This window comes from Narcine bancroftii, chromosome 2 (assembly GCF_036971445.1).
Source record: "Narcine bancroftii isolate sNarBan1 chromosome 2, sNarBan1.hap1, whole genome shotgun sequence".
In the NCBI taxonomy this organism is placed as follows: Eukaryota; Metazoa; Chordata; class Chondrichthyes; order Torpediniformes; family Narcinidae; genus Narcine; species Narcine bancroftii.
The window spans coordinates 137933318-137960563 of NC_091470.1; the positions used below are offsets into that span (position 1 = coordinate 137933318).

The window sequence follows — 27246 nt, forward strand, 5'->3', positions numbered from 1 at the left end:
GCACAGGTTCTGGTACCTAGAATTGGTGTCATTTCTCTAATACATTCTAAACTCAAGGGCAGTATTGGCCAGATCATTGGATAAATACAAGGTGGAGAGAGATAAATATTTGAAAGATGAGGGAAGTGAGGGTTGGGGAATCTGGCACTGGAGTAGAGGTCAACATTGATCAACCATTAAATGCTAAGGCAAACTTGAGGGACTAAGTGGCTGAGAGCTCATGTATTCCAGATAACTAGCACCATCAGGTACAAAAGAGGAAAAAATTGTGCCTCACCTGGATAGGTTTCAGCACCAGTCAAATTGTAACATAATCTCTCTCCTGTGATCAAAAAAAAAGGAGTCAAGATCGACTCCCTGAATAATCCCAGAGATCATTGATGGGTGGGTAAACATTATCTGGACAAAACAGAGCCTGTTGGCTGTGTCAAATCTGGTTATTGTGATTACAAATTCCTCTGGTCACAGTAAAGCTTCTCACCTCAGTCAGTTCTTTTCCCGTAAGCTGGAACACACCAGTCTTCTGTGCAGTTTCCAGGTGAGCTTTCAGGGCACTGTTCCCCATGATAAACAAGCAGAAATTCAAGGAAAGGAATAATGTCCACAATTGCCATCCACATCCAGATCTGTTTAAGATGCAAACTTTTTCCAACACTGCAATCAAACTAGATCCTATCAAAAGAAAAGACTAAACATGAATAAGGAAATATACAATGCCCACCCTCTTGCAGGGTCCATATCTCTCCTTTTCATTCACAGGTCAATACCAGCTTCCATCTGCACCTGGTGTGGTCAAACTACTGGATTGCCAGGTGTGATGGAGCTCCATCCAGGGACCCAAACAGTATTTTGAGGCGCAATTCCGCACATCTTTTCCAAATTGAGTGTCCTGCATTCAGTGTTGACAATGTGGTCTCGTCTACGTTGAGAAATAGATTTGATGATCAGTTAGTCACACACATCTTCTCTATCAATCTTTTAATTTTATAGAACAAGCACACATTAGCCCATTTTAAACTGCAGTGCCTGGGTAGCCCTCCTGGGACCCAGGTGCGATTACTGGGGCAAAAGTGCTGGAAGCACCTTTCAAATCACTGGGGAATGGACCCATTAAATTACCAACCCAGCAATTTAAGGGGGATCCTGCCCCCACAATGACGCGTTACACACTCACTGGAATTACCGCTGGATGTTCAGATACTGGTTGCCCATTGACGCCCGCAAGCGCTTACATCACCAGAATAAGCGGCTCGGCCATTTTCCTGTTCAAATCGCCTGTGGACGCAACTAGGCAAGTTTAACTAGGTTCCAACAGGGTTGACGGGTTGGACCCTTTCTAACTGCCGTGTAACTGGGGCGCTAGCCGAGCAAATTGCCCTGTTATCCCCATTTTACATGGTAGTTTGAAAGGGGCCTAGTGTGTAGATAGGTGTGATAACAAGGTTATCAAATATGAAGAATGTAAGTACATCTCAAGAAATAAAACAATAGAGATATACCCCTCCTCCATACAATGCTGTCAGAATGATAAAAAAAACAAAGAACTCTAACTCCCCCCACCACAGAAAAACACTTGGATGTTTTGAGATTAAAATTGAAGGCAAGATAATTCTGCTGAACCTATAAAACATTCCTCAACTGAAGGAAAAACCATATACATAAATAAATACAATCAATGATCAAGACAAATAGATTTAATGCACACAAAAATAGTCAAAGGTAAAGGTTGCATTATTGTCACGTAATACTAACAGCCAAGAAACTCTTCAACTTGGTCTACCATAAGTAAGGCAGAGTCGCCACTTTGTCCAGCACCCCTCATAGAAATGAGGCTCGAGCTTGGAACAAACTCTCAACACCTGGTTAACGAGACCCGTGCTCTAACCACTGAGCTATTGGATCCTCTAAAACTCCAAATTTTATGAAAGTTAGTTAGTGTACAATGCAGAACACCTGATCTTTTCTAAATTAAGGTAAGACATGACATAACCAATGCCACCTCTATGCCCATCAGCCCCCCTCTCCACCCACCTCCCAGTCACAGCTCACCCCTCAATGCCCCACATTTCCCCCAAGCCCCACATTTCCCCCAAGCCCTACCTCCATCTCACCATCCCAAGCACTACCCCCTTCAACCCCCAAGCCTCACTCCTAAGCACTACCCCCTCTCACCCCCAAGCCCTACACCCCTCACCCACCAAGCCCTACCCACTCACTACCCCAAGCATATAAGCCGATCCCCTCTTACCTCCAAGCCCCACCTCATCTTACCCCAAGCCCCACCCCTTCCCCCAAGCCCCACCCCTTCCCCCAAGCCCCACCCCTTCCCCCAAGCCCCACCCCTTCCCCCAAGCCCCACCCTCTCACCCAAGCCCCACCCTCTCACCCAAGCCCCTCACCCCATCTCCATCACTCCCCACCCTACCCCTTCTCACCCCTAAGCCCCTCACTCCCCAAGCCATCCCTCCCATCCAAGCTCCACCTCCCAACCCCATTCCCATCAAGCCCCACCCCTCTCACCCCCAAACCACAACCCCTTTCCCCCAAGCCCCACCCCCATCCCCCCAACCACTCACCCTCCCCAAACCCCACCCCCATCCCCCAGAAGCCCCAACCACTCATCCCCAAGCCCGACCCAAGCCCCTCCCTTTCCCCCAAGCCCCACCCCCATCCCCCAACCACTAATCCCCCAACCACTCATCCCCCAAGCCCTACCCAATCTCACCCCCTCCCCCAAGCCCTACCCAATCTCACCCCCTCCCCCAAGCCCGACCCCCTCTCACCCCCCAAACCCCACCCAATCCCCCCAAGCCACACCCCCCAAGCCGCACCCCCCAAACCCCACCCCCATCCCCCCATGCCCCACCCCCATCCCCCCATGCCCCAACCACATCCCACAAGCCTGACCCAAGCCCCACCCCTTCCCCCAAGCCCCACCCCAAGCCCCAAGCCCCACCCCCAACCCCCAAGCCCCACCCCCAACCCCCAAGCCCCACCCCCAACCCCCCAAGCCCTACCCAATTTGACCCCCTCCCCCAAGCCCGACCGCCTCTCACACCCCCAAATCCCACACCCATTACCCCAAAGCACCACCCCTCTCAACGTCCCAAGCCCCACCCCTCTCACCGCCCCAAGCCCCATCCCCTTAGGCTTCAGGGAGCCACAGTCCTTCCCAAAGTCCCCCCCGGTATTACCTCCATCACTCCGGCTCGAGCACCGACAGTGAATGCAGACAGGAGCCTGGCTCCGAACGGTCAGCAAGCAGAGGCACGAAGCGCAGGAGTTGACCAATCGGACGGGACTGCGTCAAACACGCGTCATCAATAGAACAAAACGTCATCAGAATTGGACAGACGGCGGGTCAACAGGGCGGGCGGTGATTGCAGGTCAGAAAATGAAATCTCCTCAACCCTTTTCCATCCTTCGACCCTCCCTCAACCCCCCCTTCCTCCCTCAACCCCCCCCTTCCCCCCTCAACCCCCATTACCCCCTCAACCCCCCCTTTTCCACTCACCCCCAATCCTCTATCTCACCCTCCCTTCACTCCTCCCAAGCCCTCTCCCTCTTTTGCCTATATTGTTTTAATCTCTGCAACTAAAAATTTGGATTGTTTCTTATGATGTTGAACTCCGCAAACAACTTATCGTCTTGTGTTCCTGAAATCTGCTTTTCAGCCTGCCGGATGAGAATGCTGCCCAATAACCCCTGGGACCCAACAGTACCAAATCCAGCTGCCTCATTTCTGCAGAAATGTCTTGGATCTGGGATATTGACCCAGGTAAGGCTGGCTCATCTCACTGAAGTTAATGACCCTTATAAAGTGGAAGATTGGTGCATTTACCTTTTGAGCTGATCATGAATTGGTCATTTTGTTGTGCATATGCTCACCATCACAATGTCCAGAACATTTGGGTACATCAGTGAGAACTTTATGTTCCAGAATAGGATATTTTGAAAAAGGATGATCCTGAGCACAAACATTAGAAATTCTGTTGTTGTGGCCATTATGGAGACTTGGCTATCATAAAGGAATGATTGGCTGCTTAACGTTCCAGGGTTTTTCAAAAGGGATAACAAAAGAGTGGGGGGAGATCAATAATTTATTTTGGACATACAGCTCGGTAGCAGGCCCTTTCAGCCCATGCCGCCCAATTAACCTACATGCCTGGATCGTTTCGAACAGTGAAAGGAATCTGGAGCCCCCCCCCCCCACCCCAGTGGAAAATCCATGCAGACATGGGGAGAATGTTCAAACTCATTATAGACAGCGCTGATTTGAACTGTAACAGCATTATGCTGCCTGAGTGGGGATACCATCACAGCTGCAGAAAGGGAGGAGAGGATATTACTCACTGAGAATAATCTTTAGGCCTCCAAATATGCACCCGGGCACCAAGGAGCAGACTAGTAGGTAGATTTTGGAAAGGTATGAAACAAAATAGTTGTCATGGGTGACTTCAAATTCCCTAATTGACTGGCACCACCTAGTGCAAAAGGGGCAGAATTTATCAGGTATGTTCAAGTGTGATACATTAAGTACGTGGAGAGGCTAATTAGTGGATCTAGTGTTTGGTAATGAACCTGGTCAGGTGACAGACCTCTCACTGAGGGAGGAGTTCAGAGATGATCACCACAACTCCCTGACCTTCAGCATAGCTCTGGTCAAGGACAATAGTAGGGAAAATATTTAATTGGGAAAGGGCTAATTGCAAAGGAATTAAGCAAGAACTGGTGGGGGAGTGTAAATTGGGGACAGATGTTCTCAGTAAAAGCTGGGAGGATGTGTAAGGACCACTTGCACAGGGTTCTGGATAGGTTTGTCCTGCTGGTAGGATAAAGGAGCTATGGTTGACAAGAGAGGTGGGACAGCTAGTCAAGAAGAAGGAGCCATATATTTTAGGAAGTGAAAGGCAGAAAGGACATGAGAATTACAGTAAAACCCCCATTACTCTGTGTAAAAACACTTACCACTGACATCTCCCCTAAACCTTCCTCCACTCACCTTAGCTGGTTTTCCTCTGGTATTTGCCATTGTCACCTCATGGAAAAGGTACTGGTGTAGTCGTGCTAGCCACGCAACGAGCAAGAGACCACACTGCTTTAATGATTCAAAAGCTGTATGCTTAAGTATCCTCTCCCAGCATCTCCTGTGACCTGCGGGGCAGAACTGATGTCAGCTTCCAGGCTGTGGGCTTGCCCCCATACTCAGAGCTCTTACAGTCGGATCTCCCATGGACTTGCCCGTGACTTCGTGATCTGGTTCATCTGTTGCGTGGGCGGGCCACTACATCAGACCACCTCCCCCTCACCCCCAGAACTGGCATTAGGAAGGATGGAGTCCACAGCAAACATCTCTTTAGTCCGTTTGGGTGCCTGGCTTCGTCAGTTTGGGGGTAGCACAGTCACAGGGTGTTCCAGGTCGAGGTGTGGCAGCTTGAAGCAGTCAATGGTGAAGATCTCCTCATTGCCGTTTATATCAAGGACGCATGTGGTTCTGTTCCAACAGACCACCTTGGACGGGCTCTCGTACGGCAGCTGCAGTGGAGTCCATGGCACGAGGTTTGGACAGGAGCGAATGTTCTTACCTTCTCTGTCCTTGAGCACTGCCGTGGGTGTCTCTTTTATGCCACAAGCTGCTGGCACACATTTTCCTGGAATTGTCAATGGGGTGCCATATACCAACTCTGCTGACAATGTGGAGTCATGCAGATACCAAGAAGCACCCAAAGGAGCTTGTCCATCCAATCCGGACCTTGGAGGTACACCATCAGTAGCGACTTCAGGTGCCAGTGGAAATGCTCTACTGGGCCATTGGACTGCGAATGCTAGGCCATGGTGTGGTGCAGCTGGGTCCCAAGTAGCTGTGCCAGCACCAACCATAGGCTGAACATGAATTGCGACCCTCCCTCCCCCCCACAGTCTGAGGTGATGTTGACAGGCAGGCTGAAACGTACCACCTAGCTTGCATTGAGGGCTCTGGTGCAGGACTCCGTGGACATGTCAGTGAGCGTTATGACTTCTAGACACCTATCCTCTGCACCTCTCCGAAGCTTCTACATTCTTCCAATGCCAGAGGAAGTAATAGAAGCAGGGATAATTGTCACTTATAGAGGGATATAGGCGAAATGCAGAAAAGTGGTATGAGTTCAGATGGACAACTCAAATAGAACTCAAATGGGCCTTTCTACAATCTTCATCACGGCCCAAAACTCTCCATTTTTCTTGCATCTTTGTGTCCATATAATGGGACTTTAAATATCCCTATTGTATCAGCCTCCACTGGCACCCCCTAGGCACCTACCACTCTTCCTTCCTTCCATCCATCAGCCCACCCACACCTCTCCCTTCCTTTGTGGTCCTCTCTAAAACGTCCTTCATTCAATTTAAACAGGTTTCTCTGTTGGTCATTGCTGCCCAGGGGAAAAGTGATTGCTCTCCAGCCTATATTTGTCCCATTAATCACCTCTCATAGTCTCCTTCGGAGACATTTCCTCTAATCCAGGCAGCAACCTGGTAAATCTCTACATCCTCTACAAAACTCCCACATTCTTCCTTTGTCAGGATGGACACTGTGACAAAAAGCTTGCTCCTTCTGCACTGGATTTAACAAGCACAAATAAATCACTTGTCAAGGTTCCTCCCATCAAGCCTTGAGTCTGGTGGTTTTGTCCAACTGGTGCACAAGTTTGTGTTCTGCATTATTTCCTTCCAGAATGGAGCATTGTGGCCTGCAGCTTTACAGGCCTCATTAAATGGATGGTTAAATTTATTGTTTGCTCTGCCTCCAACTAATTTTTTTTTCTCAACAGGATGTTTTGGAATGGAATAAAGAATATTTTGGAAACTCGGTGCCATTCGTCCAGCGCTTCAGACAGCTGGCTGCAATTTCAAACAGCAGGGCGGAACTTCAGCAGGTAGAGGCCTTGTACTTGAGTACAAACCACTGAATTCTGAAGTGGCAGGGCACCATTTACATGGTAATACCAAAACGTGTCCCTTGGCACTTGATAGGAGCAGAAGGAACAAAGATTTGGAAGTGCATAACTCACATTTTTAAAGATGGCTGCGCTGCTGAAGCGAGGGTTGCAGACTCTGGGGAAACAGAGCACTGGTCCAGGGCACCCCCTCCCCCCACCCCCTACCAGGTTGAGAAGGAGAAGCCTGGGAGATTACATTAATGGATGGTGACCATGGCAGCGATGGGCTCAGCGGCTGAAGAACCCACGCAGGCTCCGGGCTGCTGACGATTTGCAGTTGAAGGACTCCTGTAAATTGCAGGCTGCAGGAGGCTGGCTCATGGGGAATCGGGTATTAAAACTGGGAGGGCAAGAAGGGATCCCAAAGGTCCTCGGGGGCTGAAGGCCTAATCGCGTCGGAGGTTTGGATTGGGACCGAGGTTGCCAGTGGATTGTACAGGAGGCGGTGGGATAGCTGGAGGGAAATCCAGAGACTGTGCATCTGAAAGGACTCTCTTTTACCTTTCCATCTCATTGTTTAGGGGCACCAGGCAGTTATCATGGCAAATCTTTGTTTCTTTACAGCAGACAAAAGTTGGTCTATCACATAAATCACATTTATGAGTTTTATTAGGTGACGATAAAAGGAACCTTAATCCTGAAGGAGCAGTGCCCTGTAGTCTTTTCAGAGGTCAATGCAAGAGAAATAAACACTGAACTGGGAAGGGTGACTGAAAACCTGGTGGCTATTGAGGAGGGTTAAGAAAAATGCTGACCTTCAGTCAGATAGAGCTCCTCACTGTCACTAGAATAATGTAAAGAAATGCGGTAGCAAACGTGATCTCATAGACTTGCACTAATGAACAAATCGTATGTCCTCTGTTATGTGGCTGAGGCAGAGACAATTCATGATTTTTAAAAACCTGCTTTCCACTTTCTATGCACCCGTACATTCATGCTTCTATGTTCCGGTACCCCTTGAAAATTTCCTCCTCATTCTTCCTAGACAAATCTTACATTAAATGTAACCTGCCACCTCTTTGTGTATCCCTTCAACCTGACTATAATCTTCTTGATATAAATAACTAGTAATCCATCTCCATAACCCTTGTGGGTTTTGAGTTATCTTCAGATTTGGTCATTGTGTGTATTGTCAAGATCATTAATGTATACTGGAAAAAGCAAAGGTTCTTTCTCTGATCCATGGGAATCTCCAATGCACACATGTAGATGGATATGAGGAGGGAGAGTTTAGTTTTTTTTTAGGTATCTATAGGTCAGCACAACATTATGGGCTGAAGGTCCTGTATCATGCTGTAATGTTCTGTGTTCATTCATTCTGTCAGAAAATGATCCTTCGCCTCTGTTGCAGCTTCCTGTCACTAATCTGTGTTCTATCCATTTAACATAGAACTTCACCAGCACTTTTTTTCTTCATAAAAGCAAATTAGTCCGTACAATCTTTCCTCAGTCAATCCACACTTGTCCAAGTGACAGCTGATTCAGTTTCTGAAAATTATTTCTGAACTTTTCCCATCACTGAAGTCACACTGACATGTTAAAGATCCGATTGGCTTCATCTCTCTTATTGCCCATCACACTTCATGGTGCCCACACATCACTTTTGGATTCCCATTTTTGTTTGCTGCCAATCTTCTCTCAGAACCTCCCTTTGCCTTTCCATTTCTTTTTATATTACTTCTCCTGTGAACTTTCTATAATGGCAGCCCATGAGGTATCAGATGACTCTCAACCATATCCTGATGTGTCCTCAATCTACATGCTATATAGGGACTCGCTGCGAATTAAGCACCCTAACAATATTGAATTCGCAGTCTTAATTCTCGTGCATGCGCCAACTGATCTATAATCCACAAACTCACCACGCATGCGCCAACCAAACTCCAATACGCGAACCCATTGCGCAGGAATCATGATGGTCGTGCCCAGCCTACGGACGCCAGGTCGCCAAATAACAAGGTAAGTGCGCACATTTTGGCTCTTGCATGCCCTTTATTCTTGTTATAGCTTGTCAAATACAACATCATCCCTGTAAATTTTATATTTTTAAAATTTGGTTGCATGTGCGGATGGACATAAGTTACATAGGTCGCAAGTCGGGGAGTCCCTGTATGCCTTTTCCTGCTTTATGTCTTTGGTCATCCAGGGAGCTTTTAATTTAATTGTGCTGTGTTTCTCCCTCATGAGACTATACCCAGGCTATACCTCAGTAGTCATCCCCTTAAAGGTCTCTTGTCTAATCACAGTTTTGCTGTGATTCCGATTTACTTGCAATGGCCCTTCTTCATTGACCATTTTCACCTTGGAATGGTTTCCCCTTTGTAAAGCTATCCTGAATCTATCCTCAGATCTCCTCTGCCTACTTGGCTAGGGTCATTTGCCAGAACCAAATCCAGCAAGGGTTGGAGTTGTACGCAAGAAGGTTCTCTCGAGAACGCTAAAAAACAAAACTGCCTCCTCTTTGGCTCTATGCTGGGAATGTCTATCAGCAGTGTGCAGAGTGTAAGCTGTGCATACTCCTCAAAGTAGATTCCAGGTGCTGAAAGGTGCTATGGAAATGCAAAATACTGGCAGCAGCAGATTAAGCAGCTTGGTTTCCTATTTTGTTTCCTTATTTTTTGATGCTGTTGTGAATAAGGCTTTCACAGCTTGCTCCAGTTGGATTTGAATTGTTCAGCAGTAGGTCAAGGTACTGGTCTACATGTCAAGGTCTATCCGAGGGCCCATGTCTCACATGACGGTGTGGAGGATGGGTTGTGAAAGAAGAGATCCCAATCTTATCGTGGCCTGACGTTCACATTGAGATGATGCTGATGGTCCAAGGGACACTGAAGTCAGCAGTATGGTTCAGATTTCAGCCAGACACGAGACTTGTTGTGGGGCACATCAATAAAACACATAGACGGGAGGTGCCTGCACACTACTTAATGACTCCCAATTATGATCCATTATTAATGTTTCTTTATTTTGCTTGGTCATCAGAAATCTCTGGATATAAAGCTGATGCAGTTGCAGAATGACATGGCAGACATTACCCACTCCAAGTGTCTGGGTACGTAGTCACACTTCGTTCTGGGTTGTGAAATATTAACTGAACTTTGTATAACTGGATAGTTTGATGTATTTGGAATGAGTGGAATCATAGAACCTTACAGCACATTAAACAGGCCATTCGGCCCTTCCAGTCTGTGCCAAGCACTATTTCACTAGTCCCACTGACCCTCCAGACCTCGCCCATCCATGTATCTATCCAATTTATTCTTAAAATACAAGATTGAGCTGCATTCACCACATCAGATGGGAGCTCATTCCACACTCCCACCACTCTGAGAGAAGAACTTCCTCTTAATGTTCCCCCTAAACCTTTCTCCATTCAGCTTAAAATTATGACTTCATGTTTATCTTCCCCAATCTAAGTGAGAAAAAACCTACTCACATCCACTCTGTCTATACCTCTCATAATTTTGTAAACCTCTATCAAATCTCCCCTCATTCTTCTACACTCCAAGGAATAAAGTCCTAACCTGATTAATCTTTCCCTGTAATTCAACTGCTGAAGTCCTGGCAACATCCTAGTAAATCTATTCTGAACTCTTTCAATCTTATTCCTATCCTTCCTGTAGTTTGGTGACCAGAACTGCACACAATATTCCAAATTTGGCCTCACCAATGTCTTAAACAACTTCAACATAACATCCCAACTCCTATACTCAATACTTTGATTCATAAAGGCTAAGATGCAAAAAGCTTTCTTTAAAACCCTGTCCACTTGCAACAGCCTCTTCAGGGAACAATGTATCTGTATTCCCAGATCTCTCTGCTCTTCTGTACTCCTAAGTATTCTATCATTGACTGTGTATGTCCTACTTTGGTTTGCCCTTCCAAAATGCATCACCTCACACTTGTCGCAATAAACCCCAATTGCCATTTTTTTGGGGCCCTTTCTCCCAGTTGGTCCAGATCCCTCTGCAAACTTTTAAACTTGTTAAGTTGAAAAAAAATCAGTACAGCCCCCATGATGTCATGCCAAGCTATATAAACCTTACAATGATCTTTGGAAACTCCCACAGAACTGATACCAGAGGATTGGAGGAAGACCATCTTGTTCAAGAAAGGCAATAGGGAGAATCCTGGAAATTATAGACAGACTTGCATCAAACTACTGGAGAGGATTTTTAGGAATAGGGTGTACGAGCAGTTAGAGAAGCATGGACTTCTTTGAGATGGTCATTATGGTTTTGTGCATTAGGAAGGTGACAAAAGAAATTGATCAAGGTACGGAAATGGATTTAGTGTTAATGGATTTTAGAAACACATTTGACAAGAGTTCTAGAGACCTGAGGTAATGTTGCAGCTCTATAAAAATTTGGTTAGACCTCATGTGGAGTATTAGATGAAGTTCTAGTATCCTCATGACAGAAAGGATGCAGAAGCGTTGGAGAAGTTTGAGAAGATTTACACTGCCCTCCATAATGTTTGAGATAGACATTTTTTTTCTTTATTTGGCCTTGTGCTCTACAGTTTGAAATTTGTAATCAAACAATTCACATGTGATTAAAATGCACATTCCAGATTTTACATCAGGCTATTTGTGTACATTTTGGTTAGACCATGTAAAAATTACAGCACTTTTTATACATAGTTCCCCATTTCAGGGCACCATAATGTTTGGGACATTTAGCTTCACTGGCATTTGTGATATTCGGGTATGTTTAATTGCTTCATTGGTGCAGTTATAGGAGAGCTTGGCTTGCTTCTAAGTTTTTGATCTCATTTAGACTCTGTAGTTTCCATTTTTCAGCATGAGGAGCAGAGTTATGTTTAAATTTTAAAGTTAACCATACAGCACAAAAACAAGACCTTTCAACTCATGAGCCTGTGTCACCCACTTGGCCTACAGTCCCCTGGTAGGTTTTGAAAGGTGGGAGGAAACCAAAGCACCCGGAGGTAACACACAAAATTTTGAGGATAATTTACAAACTTCTAACAGAGAGCGCTGGATTCAAACCCCTGTCCCGATCACTGTCGCTGCAACAGCGTTGTGCTAACTGCTACACTAACCATGTCGCCCAGTTATGCCAATAAAAGTCAAAGAAGCCATTATGAGCCGAAGAACAGAAATAAAGCAATAAGAGACGTCACCCAAACCTTAGGATGACCAAAATCAACAGTTTGGAACATCACTTAGAAGGAAGAGCGTACTGATGAACTCAGTAATCTCAAAGGGACTGGTATTCCAAGGAAGACCTCCACTGCTGATGGAAGAATTCTCATCATTGTGAAGAAAAATCCCCAAACGCATGTCTGAAAGATCAGAAACAATCTTCAGGAGGCAGGTGTGGATCTGTCGATGACTACTGTCCGCAAAAGACTTTATGAACTGAAATACAGAGGGTGCACTGCAAGATGCAAACTACTAGTTAATCACAGAAACAGGATGGTCAGATTGCAGTTTATCATTAAAGAGCCCGCAGAATTCAGGAAAAAGGCCTTGTGGACAGATGCGATCAAGATTAACCTGTATCAGAGTGATGGCAAGAGCACCTGGTGGAGGCATAAAGGAACTGCCCAAGAGCCAAAGCATACCACCTCATCTGTGAAACATGGTGTTGGGGGTGTTATGGCCTGGACATGCCTGGCTGCCACAGGTACTGGCTCATTTATCTTCATTGATGATGTAACTGCTGATGGCAGTAGCAAAACGAATTCTGAGGTGTATAGAAACTTCTTGCGTGCTCGAGAAAATGTCTCCAAACTCATTGCATGGTGCTTCATCCTACAGCAAGACAATAAACCCAAACATACTGCTAAATCAACAAAGGAGTTTTTCAAAGCTAAAGACTGGAAAATTCTTCAATGGCCAAGTAATTCACTTGATCTAAATCCAACTGAGCAGGCCTTCCATATGCTGAAGAGAAAACTTAAGGGGACAAGCCCCCGAAACAAGCAGGAGCTGAAAATGGCTCCAGTCGAGGCCTGGCAGGGCATCACCAGAGAAAATACTCAGCAAATGGTGATGACTGAAACACAGACTTCAAGCAGTCGTTGCAACAAAGTACTAAACAGGACTACCTTAATATACATACCATTGGTATATCACAAATATTATGGTGCCCTGAAATGAGGGAACCATAAAAAGTTCTGTAATTTCTAATTGGCTAAACCAAAATGTTTACAAATAATCTTGAATAAAATCTGGAATGTGCAATTTAATTACATGTGAATTTTTAATTAAAATTTAAAATCGAGGAGCACAGGAGCAAAAAAGGAAAAAAGTGCCTTTGTCCCAAGCATTATGAAGGGCACTATGCTAGGATGTTCTCGATTAAAGATAGTGTCTTATGAACCAAGGTTGACCGAGCTAGAGCAAGTGGATGTGTTTGTTTGTACAGTACTGAGTTCAGTGTATTTGGTTCAGTAATTTCAAATGTGGGGGAGCCAGTGGACGTACATTTGAGGTGATTCACAAGAGATGGTTAAATAAATAAAATTAGACTATATTGGTAATACAGGTACATGATCCTTTATCCAGACATCTAAAATCCAAAAAGCTCCAAAACCCGACAAGTGGGGACCGGCAGTCAGAGGAGGCGGCTGAGGGACCGGCAGTCAGAGGAGGCGGCTGAGGGACCGGCAGTCAGAGGAGGCGGCTGAGGGACCGGCAGTCAGAGGAGGCGGCTGAGGGACTGGCAGTCAGAGGAGGCGGCTGAGGGACTGGCAGTCAGAGGAGGCGGCTGAGGGACTGGCAGTCAGAGGAGGCGGCTGAGGGACTGGCAGTCAGAGGAGGCGGCTGAGGGACTGGCAGTCAGAGGAGGCGGCTGAGGGACTGGCAGTCAGAGGAGGCGGCTGAGGGACTGGCAGTCAGAGGAGGCGGCTGAGGGACTGGCAGTCAGAGGAGGCGGCTGAGGGACTGGCAGTCAGGGGAGGCGGCCAGGGTAGACTGCCGGGCAGGGGACTGCATTTCGGGGAGGTGACCAGGCGGCTGAGGGACCGGCGGTCGGGGGAGGCGGCTGAGGGACCGGCGGTCGGGGGAGGCGGCTGAGGGACCGGCGGTCGGGGGAGGCGGCTGAGGGACCGGCGGTCGGGGGAGGCGGCTGAGGGAAACACACACACTCGCCGCCTCTCACCTTCAGCCTCTCATTCCTCAGCCGGCCTCTCTCTCTCCTGGGGCCTTTCCCTCCCAAGCCCCCAGTGCTCACTACCTCCTTCACTCTGTCCACCCTTCCTCCTTCTCCTGTTTGATTTCAACTTACTAAAGGCTGAAGCCAGCTATCGCGAGTCCGCATTGTCGCCATTTATTTTGCTCACTACTGCCACCCCAAGCCTGGCCATGGCAACCAACAACCCTTCCAGAAGCTGACTTTTTGCTCGTCATTTTTCATAAAAGCAAAAATCCTCTTCAGATTAGTGAAAACAGGGACTAATGTAGGTCCTTCATAAAAGTGAGGTGGCGTAAAGCAAATGTTCGAAATGCAGGGAATACCTGTATCCCAGTAGGTCAGTAGATCATTTGAATATTAATGGAATCAAGGTATCTGGAGTTAATGCAGGGAAATGGCAATGATTGGTAATGGTCATCATGGTGGAGCAGGTACTATTTTTTCCTTCCAAAATGGGGAAGTGTGGAGTGAAGCGGTTGTCACACTACGTTGTGACAGAATATGTTGTATTTTATATTGTACATAGATATGATTTTGGGAGATAAAGTATGGCAGGTTTTTTTTCATTGTAGGTCACATACAAACACTTTACAACAGATCTCATTTGAAAGATCTTGTTAGAGTCATAGGCTCTCTGAGTGCAGTTTTCTGCTCTAAGGGGGTCATGTGATTTGGCAAGCAGTGAAAGTCAAACAGGTTTTTTTTTTCCAGAGAGAGAGAGAGAATTCAGTTCAGCAGCAGCTGGGACTGGAACAGGACAAGCTGGCAAGCTTGTGGACAAAAAACAATTTGGAAGGTGGGTTGTGAGTGCTTAGTTCAGCCTAGCCAAAATCCTTGTGGTCCATACAAGAGGAGAGGACTGGCTGCCTAATGTTTCACTTGAAGTAAGAGAAACAAAAAGGAACTCTGTGGTGACCTGAAAGAAAGAGGTTATAATCTGGAAAACCCTAATGGGGCAAGTTTCTTCAGCAAGACGCTGACGTGGCTGATTAGAAGGGATCTGTTTGTGTCCAGGAACAACAAATCTTTCTCTGAAAACTGACAAGATCTTTCCTGAGCAGTAACCATTTACCTTTCAACCACCAAAACCTGGTAAACTTGATAAATATTAAATTCTGTGCACAGTATAAGTATTGCCTGCAACCAGTGCACTTGGAGAAATGAGATTGGACTGTGAACCAAAGAACTTTTCTGAACTTGCACATTACATACATGTGCGCTTAGAATTAGAAGGGGGGGGGGGGGTTAAGTTAGGTTAAGTAAGTTAATAGTGATAAGTTAAAATTTGATCCTATTTTCATGTTTAAAGATGATGAAAAGCAACTTTTGTTTCAGTAACCATTTGTCTTGGTGAATATCTATTGCTGTTGGGTTCTGGGGTCCTCTGGGCTCGTAACAATGTCAAGTGGACACCTGACAAGAGAACCTTGGATGACAAGAGAAGTCATAAAACTAGTCAAAAGGTAAAAGGAAGTAAATGTAAAGTTTAGGAAATCAGAATTGAATTGGACACTGGTTGCAGGAGCAAGTTTAAACAGCAAGGGTGAAAAGGAACTAGCAATGTCCTTGGCAAGTGAGATTAAAGAGAATCACAATGTATTTTGTACATGCATTGAAAACAAGAGGATGCCTGGGGAGAGGATAGCACCACTCAATGAGGAGGTTTATAGTGGGGGGAGGAGGAAGTGAGTGAGGTACTAAATAAGTTATTTGCTTCGGTGTTTACCAAGGACGTGGTGGATAGTGATAGGGAGCATAGTGTGGAGAATGCTAATATGTTCAAACACTTCGACATCATGGTTCTGTTAAACATGGTACAGCCAAATCAAGGCCACCTGCAGAATGGAGAAACAACACTTTGTATTCCGTCTTGGCAGTTTCCAACCAGACGGCTTAAACATCGACTTCTCTCATTTCCATTCACCCCCACCCCCCTTTCTGCTTCTTTGTTTTTTTTGCCAGCTGAAAAATACAGATGTCTGCAGCTGATGAACAGCCACCTGGAGAGGATCTTACAGGAGAAGATGATGCTGAAGCAGCGATTGGTGAAACCAATTTGCCATCAGTGCCTGCCTGTCGAAGCAAATTGTCACAAGTAAGCTGTAGGTGTCAGTGTGTCGTTGAGACGCTTGGGATACCTCAGTGATGAAATCTGAAACACGTTTGCTGATTATCTGAAGGCATTTCACTGTTTTTTACCATCAAGTCCTGTGTAGCATTGTAGGTTTCTGATGGTAGCCCTGCAACCTTACAAATGGCAGGTGGAAATGCTATGTTTGAGGAGGAAGTGCTAAGGCTTTGATGAGAAGACTGAGCAGAGTTACAGTTAAGGTCTTGCACTTTTCAAACTTGGAGCAATCAGGAGAGCATGCAGAAAGAACCTCAATGCTTTTAATTTCAATCCTTGCTGAGGCCAACGTACCTTTTGCCTTCTTGATTACCTGCTACACCCACAAATAATAATCTGATGGATATTTTCTTCCTAAATGGATGACCTTAGATTTCCCAACACTATACTCCATCTGCCAGATTCTTGCCCATTCACTTAAACCAATCTATTGTCTTTCTACAGATTTTGATTCCTCCACACAATTTGTATTTCCATTCAATTTAGTGTCAATTTGGTGATTAGTAATCAGCCAAAGCAACCTGTCTTCTTTTAGCCTTCCTGATTTCCTTCTGAAGTTTTTTCTTGCATTTTTTATATTCCACAAGTATCCCATTTGCTCCTTGTTGCTTATACCTGCTAAACACCTCTCTCTTAATCTGATCCCCAATATCCCTTGAAAACCAAGGTTCCCTATGTCTGTTAACTTTGTCTTTAATCCTGACAGCAGCATACAAACTCTGTCCTCGCAAAATTTCACTTTTGAAGGCCTTCCACTTACCTTCCCACATCATTGCCTGAAAACAACGTATCCCAATCCACACTTTCTAGATCCTTTCTCATTTCCTTAAAATTGGCCTTTCTCCAATTTAGAATCTCAACTTGAGGCCCAGACCTATTCTTCTCCATAATTTACTTAAACTAATGGCATTATGATTACTGGATGCAAAATGTTCCCCGACACATACTTCTGTCACCTTTCCTGTCTCGTTCCCTAATGGGAGATCTAGTGTTGTGCACTCTCTTTTTGGTACCTCTATATATTGATTTAGAAAACTTTACTGAACACATTTGACAAACTCGAAGCCATCCAGCCGTTTGACAGAATGGGAGTCCCAGTCAATATGTGGAAAGTTAAAATCTTGTACTTTGACAATTTTGTTTCGTGCAGCTGTCTGCTATCTCTCTACAGATTTGCTCCTCCAATTCTCACTGACCATTGGGCGGTCTATAATTCAACCCATAAGTGGTCATAACTTTGCCATTGCTCTGCTCCACCCATTTAGCCTCAGTGGACGAGCCCTTTGGACTGTCCTGCCTGTGCACAGTTGTGATATTTTCCCTGACAAGCAATCCCACTCCTCCCCCTTTCATCCCTCCCATTCTGAGGCACCTGAAACAGAATCCCGGATCATTTAGCTGCCAGTCCTGTCTCTCCTGCAACCAAGTTTCACTAATGGCCACAATGTCACAATTCCACCTGCCAATCCATGTGCCTTTCCTACAATACTCCTTGCATTGAAATAGATGCACCTGACAACATTTTCACCATCTACAACCCTTAATTTCAGGCTTTACATGCAGTCTTCACATCATCTTTTTCCTCTTCCGCTTCTCTATCTGCCCTGGCACTCTGGTTATTTGTCCAAGTCTCTCTGCAGCCTCTCTATTTCCTTTTCACTACCTGGCCTTCCATCTATCTTTATCATCTGCAAACTTCACCACAAAGACATTTATTCCTCAATTGGAATCATTAACATACAATGTAAACAGAAGTGGCCCCAACACCCCCCCCCCACCCCCCCCAACCACTGGGGAACACTACTGGTAATAGGATCCCTTCATTCCCACTCTTTGTTTCCTGCTGATCACCCATGTTAATATCTTTCCTGTAGTTTCATGGACTTTCATCTTGTGAAACAGCCTCATTCAGCACCTTGTCCAAGGCCTTTGGAAAATCCGAATATATACAAAATCCACTGCATATCCTTTATCTAGCCTGCTTGTGGTTTCCTCAAAAAGTTTCAGTACGTTTGTACAGCAAGATTTTAACTTGAGGAATCCATGCTGACTTTGGCCTATCTTGTCATGCACCTCCACTAACTCTGTCACTTCATCCTTGGTAATCGACTTCAACAACTTCCCAACCACCGACGTGAGACTAACAGGTCTATAATTTCCTTTTTACTGCCCCTACCTCTTTAAATAGCAAAATGACCCATTGCAATTTTCTAGTCATCCAGACCATACCAGAATCTTGATTCTTGGAAGAGCATTACTAAGGCCTCCACAATCTGTACAGCTACTTCTTTCACAACCCAAAGTTGCATTCCATCAGGTCAGGGAGACTTATCCACCCTAAGACAATTCAGTTTGACACACTGCTCATATCTTTCACAGTGAAGACTGTTGTAAAATACTCGTTCTGATTCTCTGCCATCTCCTTGTCTCCCATTACAATTTCTCCAATGTCATTTTATATTGATCCTACATCTGCTCTTGCTTTTTTTTATGTTATTTGGTAGCTTCTTTTCAAAGTTCATAGTTTCCTATTGGCCTGCCTAGTTGCCTTGTATAAGCTTTTAAGGCTTCCCAGTCCTCTACCTTGCCACAAAGCTTCCTTGTATTTTTCGTTTGCTTTTACTTTGGCTTCTCTAGTCAGCCACAATTCTGTCATTTTTCCATTCAAATGTTTCCTCTTTGGAATATTCCTGACCTGCACTTCTCTCATTTCTTGCAGAACCTCTGTCCTCCCTGCTAGTGTGCCTTTCCAGTCAATTTTTGCCAATTCCTCTCCTATCACAGTAGTCCCCTTTATTCCACGGGTATACTGACACCTCTGATTGTAGTTTCTCTGTCTCAAACTGCAGGACAAATTCTATCATATTATGATCACTGCCTCCTTAGGGTTCCCTTACTTTCAACTCCCTCATCAACTCTGGTTCATTACACAATACCCAATCCAGAATTACCATTTCCCTGGTCAGCTCAGCCACATGCTGTTCGAAGAAGCCATCCTGGGATACTGTACCAATGTGGTTTTCCCAATCAATCTGTGTATTGAAATCCCCATGACTATGTAGCGTTGCCCTTTTTGCATGCCTTCTCTATCCCCCACTGCAGTTTGCACATTACATTCTGGCTACTGTTTGGAGGCCTGTATACAACTCCCATCAGGGATTTTTTATCCTTAGTTTCTTAATTCCACCCACCAGGATTCTGTATCTTAGGATCTAATGTTTTCCCTCTCCAAAAATTGAATTCCATTTTTAACCAACAGAATCAACTGGTACACTGTGTATCCACAGATATTGTCAGCTGTGGTCTTTCACACACAACTCAGTAATGGCCACAGTCATACCTGCGAACTTCCAGCTGCACTACTAGATCATCAACCTTATTTCTTAGACTGCGGGCATTTAAATACAACCTTCAGTGCTGCATACATCACCCTTTTCAATTTTGTTTCCAAAGTTCCCCAAGTTAAATCCTCAACCTTATGCGTGCACTTTTGCCCTATTGACTGCCTCTCCTTCCTCACAATCTCACCACACAGTGTATCTACTTGTGTATCTTCTGCCTTATTCACTGCCCTCTCAATCCCACTCCTCTGCCAAACTAGTTTAAACCCTCCCCAACAGTTCTAGCAAATCTGCCCACCAGGATACTATTCATGTGCAACTGTCCTTTTTGTAATCATTGGGATCTCTTCCCCAGAAGAGATCCCAATGATTCACAAATCTGAACCCCTGCCCCCTGCACCAACACTCATCTGCCCAAACTTTCTATTCCTGCCCTCACTGGCGCGTGGCATAGGGAGCAAACCTGAGATTACCACCCTTGAGATCCTGCTTTTTGGATTCCTTCGTTACTCCCTGCATTCCCTCTTCAGGACCTCATCTCACTTCCTAGCTATGTTATTGATTCCCACGTGCACAACAGCTGGCTGCTCATCATCTTGCATGCAAATGTTGTGGAGTCTATCAGAGTCGCCCCTGACCCTGGCACCTGGGAGGCAACATCCCATCTGAGAGCCTCAATCTTGTTCACGGAACCTTCTGTCTGTTCCCGTAACTATTGAATCCCCAATCACTATTGCTCTTCTCTTCCTTCCCCTCCCCCCTTCCATTCTAAGCTGAAGGGTGAAACTCTGCCAGAGACGAGACCACAACTTGTCCCAGTAGATCATTTCTCTCCATCAGTATCCAAAATGGTACACTACTGTAGCCACAGGGGTGCTCTGTGCCGACTGCCTTTTCTCCTTCCTTCTCTGAACACCAGTCACCTGCCTATTGCCTCTCAGGTGTGACTGTCTCCTTATAACTGTCTAGCACCCTCTTTGTTTTCCAAATGATCCGGAGTTCATTCAGCACTAGTTTCCTAATAGGGTCTGTAAGGAGCTACAGCTGGATGGACCTTTTGCAGGTGTAGTCATCAGGGACAATTGTACATACTGCTGTCTCCACCTCCTACTCTGAGTTACTATTGAAAGATCTTACCTGATGTTACCTGTACCACATCTTGAGAGCAAGAAACAGATGATTCTGTTAAACAAGGAAATCTGCAGCTGCATATGTACTGCCAAATCGAGGCCACCTGCAAACTGGAAAAACAATACCTTGTATTCCGCCTCGACAGTAACTAATCAGACAGCATCAATATTGATTTCTCCAATTTCCATGAATCCCTTCCCCTGGTCTTTCTCTTTCCCTACTTTCTGTCCCCCTTCCTCCGGCTCCCCGTCCCCTGCTTCTTCTGGTTCCCAGCTCCCCGCTTCTCTTTCCCCCCCTTCTCCTATCAGCGAACTACTCTTTTTAGGCCTCTGCCCTCTTCTGCTCCGATATCTTACCATCTTCCCCAATTACCTCAACTTCTGTCTCCATCAGTTAGCCTATGCACCTCCCCCACATTTTTATTCAGAGGCCTGCCTGTCATTTCCCTGATTCCTGACGAAGACCCAGGCCTGACTGAAACATAAAAATCTGCAGACTCTAGTAAAAACACAGAAATGCTGAAGGAACTCAGCAGGTCTTGCAGAATCCACAGGAGGTTAAGATCTATGACTGATGTTTTGGACCTGAGCCCTTCCTCAAGGTATGAGTAAAAAATGGCAGGGGTCGGAGGGAAAAGGGAAGAATGAGAGGGGGAGGAGTACAGACCAATAGACAAAGGTGAGAATCAATTCTCACCATTCCTTTCTCCTGGCCTTTTATCATAACCTTTTGTCTGTTGGTCTGTACTCCTCACCCTCCCTTTCTTCCCCTTTTCACCAGCACTTTAACTGTCTTTTTTAAACTAACCTTGAGGAAGGGCTCAGGCCTGAAGTGTTCATATATCTTTACCTCCTTTGGGTGCTGCGAAACCAGCCAAGTTCCTCCAGCATTTGTGGGTTTTTACCAGGATAAGTCAAGTGCAGATATGGGCAGAGAAATGGCATTTAATCTGGAACAAAAGTGAGGTGTTGTGCAATGGGAGATCAAATGTAAAGTGAAAGTGCACACTTCCTAGCAGGACTCTTAAATATATTGATATGTGAAGGAAACTGGGGGTTCAGGTTCATCAATCTGAGAAGGAGTTACCTAGGTAGGGTGGTAAAGAAGGCGTATGGTATTCCAACTCTCATTGGGTGGAGGAGTTAATATAAAAGTCCTGTTGCAGCTACAGAAAACCTCACTTAAGCCATACTTGCAGTCCTGTGTCAAACCATCTCGAATTGTTTTACCAAGATGTTAATGCTATCTGCCGGAGAAACTCAACAGAGAAAAAAGAATGGTGAACATAACAAGCCGAAACACTATCAAGACTAGTTAAATGCAGAAGAGAAGCAAGTGTAAAGAGGTGAGGTGGAACCAAGGGGTCAATGAACCAGAACATTGGTTCAGACATGGTTATGAATAAATGCCAAGCTTTCTCAGGAAAATTAGTTCCTTCTACTGCTGCCACCTTTCTCATGTGTTCATTTTCCCCAGGTACGTATCTGGGCTGTTGACAAACATGCTTCAAGTTATCAACAAACTTGACACTAATCTGCAACTGATGAAAAACCTCCCTCTGCTGTCACAGAAAGTGAAGGTGATGGTAGGTAACTCAGAAATTTCCAGACATACTTGTACATATTCTTTTATCAAGAATAAATAGTTTTCCAGATGAAATTTAATTACTTGAAAGAGACACAAAATTAAGCTTATTCTGTGAGCCAACATCCACATCCCCAACACCACTTGATTATTCAGCAGGCTAACCCATGATGAAATTAACCAGCATCGAAAGAGCTTTACTCTGTGACTGACCTGGGAGAACCTGGGCTGGTATCGAGGGGACTTTATTCTATGACTAACCTGTATAAATTTGACCTGGGTACGGTTGGTGGAACAGTGTGGTGGTTTTCCATGTATAAATCTTTTAAAATTTTATTTACAGCATGGTAGTAGCCCATTCTGGCCATTGAGTCATGTGCCACCCAATTAACCCTTTCAACATTCATAATGTTTCAATGAGATTCTTCCCCCCCCCTCCGACTCCTTTCTCCTAAATTCCAACCAATACAGGCCAAGACCTTTCAAACACTCCTCATGTGATGACCCTGTCATTCTTGGAATCATCCTTGTGAATCTCCTATGAACCCTCTCCAATATTGGCACATTCTTTCATTAATGAGCCCAAAACTTCACAATACTCTTGTGAGGTCTCCTTATAATGACTCAACATCACATCCCTGCTCTTATATTCTATTTCTCGTGAAGTGAATGCCAGCATTGCATTTTCCTTCTTCACCACTGACTCAACATGCAAGTTTACCTTCAGGCTGTCCTATACGAGGACTCCCAGGTCCATTTGCATCTGTATTTTTCTACCCAAGTGCATGGCCATTCACTTTCTGGCATTATATTTCATTTACCACTTCTCTGCCCATTCTCCTACTCTGTCTAATAAATCTGCAGTCTCCATGTTTGCTCAACACTAGCTGCTCCTCCACGTACCTTCTTATCTGCTCACAATGCTCCAAGTTAGACCTCAACGTCACATCCCTTAACATCATCCAGTGGGTATAATGGAGAGATGCATTACAAATGTGTGCTTTGTGTGTTCAGGAGCATCTGATGGGCAGGATGGTGTCCGAGATACTGGAGCTGAAAGAAGTGATGGAATTCATTATGAAGTGGAGAGAGCAGCAGAAAACCATCAGACTGGAATGCCTGGAATGGAAACAGTGAGCCATCTTCTGGAACGGACACTATGTTCACGCAGAGAAGTGAGCTGGTTACAGGAAAAGTTTTTTGATCTGAAGCTTTGGACTCCCAGTGCAGGGATGGCTGTGAACCAGTGTCACTGGCTGGCAGACCAGTCCCTTGCTTCCTTATATCACAGTCGTGGCAATGTTTGGCTCCATGCTGTGGAGAGAGATGGTCTAGATGTGGACCTTTAACCCATCCCTGCACTGAACGAGTCCCAAAAGCACACAATACAAGTAAATCCTTCATTGTGTATTGATTGGCTTCCTGATATCTAAGGCATGTTTTCACAGTCATCTGTCATCAGAGGTTGACTGAGATGTTAATTATAAATAAAGGTTGGGATTTTTTGTTGTGCTGAATGTTTTAGAATTTGCTTTGTAAAGTAAGTAATCAGAAGGAGCACAGACATCAGGGAAGATTAATGATGTGGTTACGTGCAGGACCTTGAGGCAGAGGAACTTCCTCTCTGATGCCCTGTGTTATGGAAGGCTCCTTTATGGCCCGGATAAATGCAGCTAAAAACAGGTTCATTGTTTTTGCTTCTCTCCATGACAGAACAGTTCTCTGTCCTGGGAATCTGACAACAGCCTGGATTGGGCACAGAGCAAGATCCCTTCAATGTTGGTGATTGGCTATGTTGGAACTCCCTACCACTGTGGAAGCACCTTCATTTCAAGGACCACAATGGCTCAATTAAAAGTGATGGCAGTCATCTTTGAGGGTTTGCTTTGTTTAAAATTCTGTTCACGTTTGTTTAGCAAAAATCCTTCACGTGACCCATGTTGTTGGTTCCCCACAAGCCACAGCAATGGGGTTTTCCCTTCCCAATCTGCTTCTCCAGCCCCACTGAAATGACTTTATTACTGGGACAAAGCCTTTCAGATTGCACATTCCCTTTCAAAACTTCACTCCCTCTACCCTGCATTGTTATGTGTTGGGGTTAACACAACGCTATTACTTTTCTCTTTGGTGCATAGAAGGATGAGAGAAGACTTAATAGAGGACTACAATTATGAGAGGCATAGATAGGGTGGATGCCAGTGCCTTTTTCCCAGAGCAGAAATATCAACCACCAGAGGGACTGAAAGAGGGAAATTCTGATCTCCCTGCTTTGTTCATTTTGCAAGTGCCCTGAATGTAATCCAAGTAATCAAGGTGGAGGTGAGGGGAAGCCTTGTACGCACCAGGGACTTGGTGTACTCCCGATCTACAGCGTTCTCTCCTCTGGTGGTGATTAATCTCCATTATTCCCCCTATATAGTGTACAACAGGACTCCACTTCCCCCACCTAGTTCTATCTGGCCATCACCCATCCATGCACCCATTCATCTGGGTTTCTTTGCCTCTCATGTATCATTCTGACTCCCTCCATTGCCTGATTCTGCTTGCATATTCCAGACTTTAGCCCTTTTCACACTGGCTAACCAGTAAATTGGCTGTTCAGTGAACCAGTTAAAGAAGCCATTTTTGCCGTTCATACTAGACCACTGTTAACCGGTTCTCTGCGTCCTTTCACACTCCTTGGGGAGAACAGCGCCTATCATCCTCCGGAGACTTCCTGAGTGACGCAATGAGCGATGGCAGACCTGCCCTCTCCAAATTCCGTACAGCAGAAAATCCCTCCATTAGTGCTCCATGCATACAGCCCTTTCATTATGCCAAGCAAGGCACACTGAGTCACAGGGGCTACAAAGGAAAAGGCGGTTATGCTGCAGGAAACAGAAGGTTGTGATAGTGGGAGATTTTAATTTTCCACATATTGACTGGGACTCCCATACCATAAAAGGGCTGGATGGCTTGGAGTTCGTCAAATGTGTTCAGGAAAGTTTACTAAATGAATATATAAATGAACAATTAGAGAGAGTGCAATACTGGATCTCCTATTAGGAAATGAGACAGGACAGGTGACAGAAGTATGTGCAGGGGATCATTTTGGGTCCAGTGATCATAATGCCATTAGTTTCAAGATAATTATGGAGAAGGATAGTTCTGGGCTAGGGGTCGAAATTCCAAATTGGAGAAAGGTCAATTTTGAGGAAATTGAAAGGAGCTAGAATGTGTGGTTTAAGATGTTCTTTTCAAGCAAGGATGTATGAGGTAATTGCAGGGCCTTGAAAGGTGAAATTTTGAGATTAGAGTTTGGTACCCTCCAATACTCCAGCATCACACTGCTTTCTGTGTTTGGTGAAAGTTTTCCTTAATCGTTACTTTCTCCAAGGTTTTAATCACTTCCTGCAAGGACAGTTTCCAGGCCAAACCAATGTGTTTACATCTTTCCACTCACATCCCACTTTACGTAATCCCTATGCCATCGGTGCTCTGTGATTGGTAAGGGATTACTTAAGGTGGGATGTGAGTGGGAAGGGAAGGTTGAGAATCACTGCTCTAGCTCTAGATCCAATTGCGACTGAAATATTTTGCTTGAGAAAAATGGTCATTGGCCCATTTCCTTTGGAGTTCTGAAACCGTGCACATAACGAGTCATGAGGGACAATTAAAAGTGGGGTTCAAACTTTTTCTTTCCACCCACATACCTCTTTAAGCAATCTCTTACTAATCACAGAGCACCTAGGGCCTAGGGATTACTTAGTGGCACTGTATGTGAGTGGAAAGAAAAAGGTTGAGTATCACTGGTTTAGAGGGAACATGAGGAGGAATGTCTTCACACAGTAAGTGGAGAGAGTGTGGAACTAGCTGCCAGCTGAAGAGGTAAATGCGGGCTCAATTTTAACATTTAAGAATTTGGACAGGTACATGGATGGGAGAGGTTTGGAGGGCTATGGACTAGGTAAAAAAAAAAGTTTGACACAGACTTGAAGGGCCCTGTGTCTGGTCTGTAATGGGAAGAAGGGGTAAAGGAAGAGCATAGGCTAACAGGTAAGAGATCACAGGTGGATGTATATACAGTGTCCTCCATAAAGTTTGGGACAAAGACCATTTTTTCCCCCTTTATTTTCCCTTGTGCTCCACAGTTTTAATCACACGTGAATTCCCTGTTTACAAATTTAAAGTGTACATTCCAGATTTTATTTAAGGTTATTTATACACATTTTGGTTTGACCATGTAGAAATTGTAGCACTTTTTATACATACAGTAGTTCCCCCATTCAATTTGAAAGTCCAATTCAATCCCCATTGCAACTTCCCATGCCCCGTGATCTCTCTAGACCCGAGAACAGTAACCAACTCCTGGGAAAGAAAATACTCAAGGCACTCTGTGGGACAGGCAGTGGCCATGTTTTAATCACACGTGAATTGCCTGATTACAAATTTAAAGTGTACATTCCAGATTTTATTTAAGGTTATTTATAGACATTTTGGTTTGACCATGTAGAAATTGTAGCACTTTTTATACATACAGTAGTTCCCCTATTTCAGGGCACCATAATGTTTGGGACATTTAGCTTCATGGGTGTTTGTGAGTACTCAGTTAGGTTTAATTGCTTCATTGCAGCAGGTATAAGAGCTAGGCTTGCTTCTAAGCTTTTGATTACCTTTGGAGTCTGTAGTTGCCATTTTTCAACACGAGGACCAGAGTTGCGCCAATGAAAGTCAAAAGAATTTGCATGATTAGTGTCGCCCAGTGGTTCTCAACCTTTCTTTCCACTCACATACCACTGTAATCCCTATGCCATCAGTGCTCTGTGATTAGTAAGGGATTGCTTAAGGAGGGATGTGAGTGGGAAGGGAAGGTTGAGAATCACAGCTCTAGACCCAATTGTTACTGAAATATTCTGCTTGAGAAAAATTCTCATTGGCCCATTTCC

The 27246-nt window shown here is 45.0% G+C and overlaps 3 protein-coding genes across 7 annotated transcripts in view; 2 read left to right on the forward strand and 1 right to left on the reverse strand.

Annotated features, from left to right (window-relative positions):
* Positions 1-3387, reverse strand: part of lrrc57 (leucine rich repeat containing 57) — a 20907-nt gene extending 17520 nt beyond the window's left edge. The window contains exons 1-3 of one of the 4 annotated variants that reach the window (XM_069918134.1): positions 3195-3387; positions 784-919; positions 482-672 (exon numbers count right to left, since the gene is read on the reverse strand). In XM_069918134.1, coding sequence (XP_069774235.1) covers positions 482-672; positions 784-895 — 303 coding nt within the window. In that variant the 5' untranslated portion in view covers positions 896-919; positions 3195-3387. Of the gene's footprint in view, positions 1-481; positions 673-783; positions 920-1752; positions 1988-3194 lie in introns of those variants that run through there. The other 3 variants (XM_069918135.1, XM_069918137.1, XM_069918136.1) reach the window with 3 other exon arrangements.
* On the forward strand, positions 1155-3226 carry LOC138752931 (uncharacterized). Its single transcript, XM_069915540.1, has 2 exons — positions 1155-1295; positions 2180-3226. Exons 1-2 carry the CDS (start codon positions 1155-1157, stop codon positions 3224-3226), a joined length of 1188 nt encoding a protein of 395 aa, XP_069771641.1.
* On the forward strand, positions 3090-24179 carry haus2 (HAUS augmin like complex subunit 2). 2 transcript variants are annotated; one of them, XM_069918139.1, is made up of 8 exons: positions 3090-3386; positions 3675-3778; positions 6810-6914; positions 9960-10029; positions 16100-16232; positions 22214-22322; positions 23336-23496; positions 24035-24179. In XM_069918139.1, exons 1-7 carry the CDS (start codon positions 3227-3229, stop codon positions 23456-23458), a joined length of 804 nt encoding a protein of 267 aa, XP_069774240.1. In that variant the 5' UTR covers positions 3090-3226; the 3' UTR covers positions 23459-23496; positions 24035-24179. The 2 variants fall into 2 exon arrangements, with proteins under 2 accessions (XP_069774240.1, XP_069774239.1); XM_069918138.1 differs by lacking the exon at positions 24035-24179 and having other exon boundaries at positions 3091-3386; positions 23336-23838.
* Positions 24180-27246: the final 3067 nt, after the last annotated feature.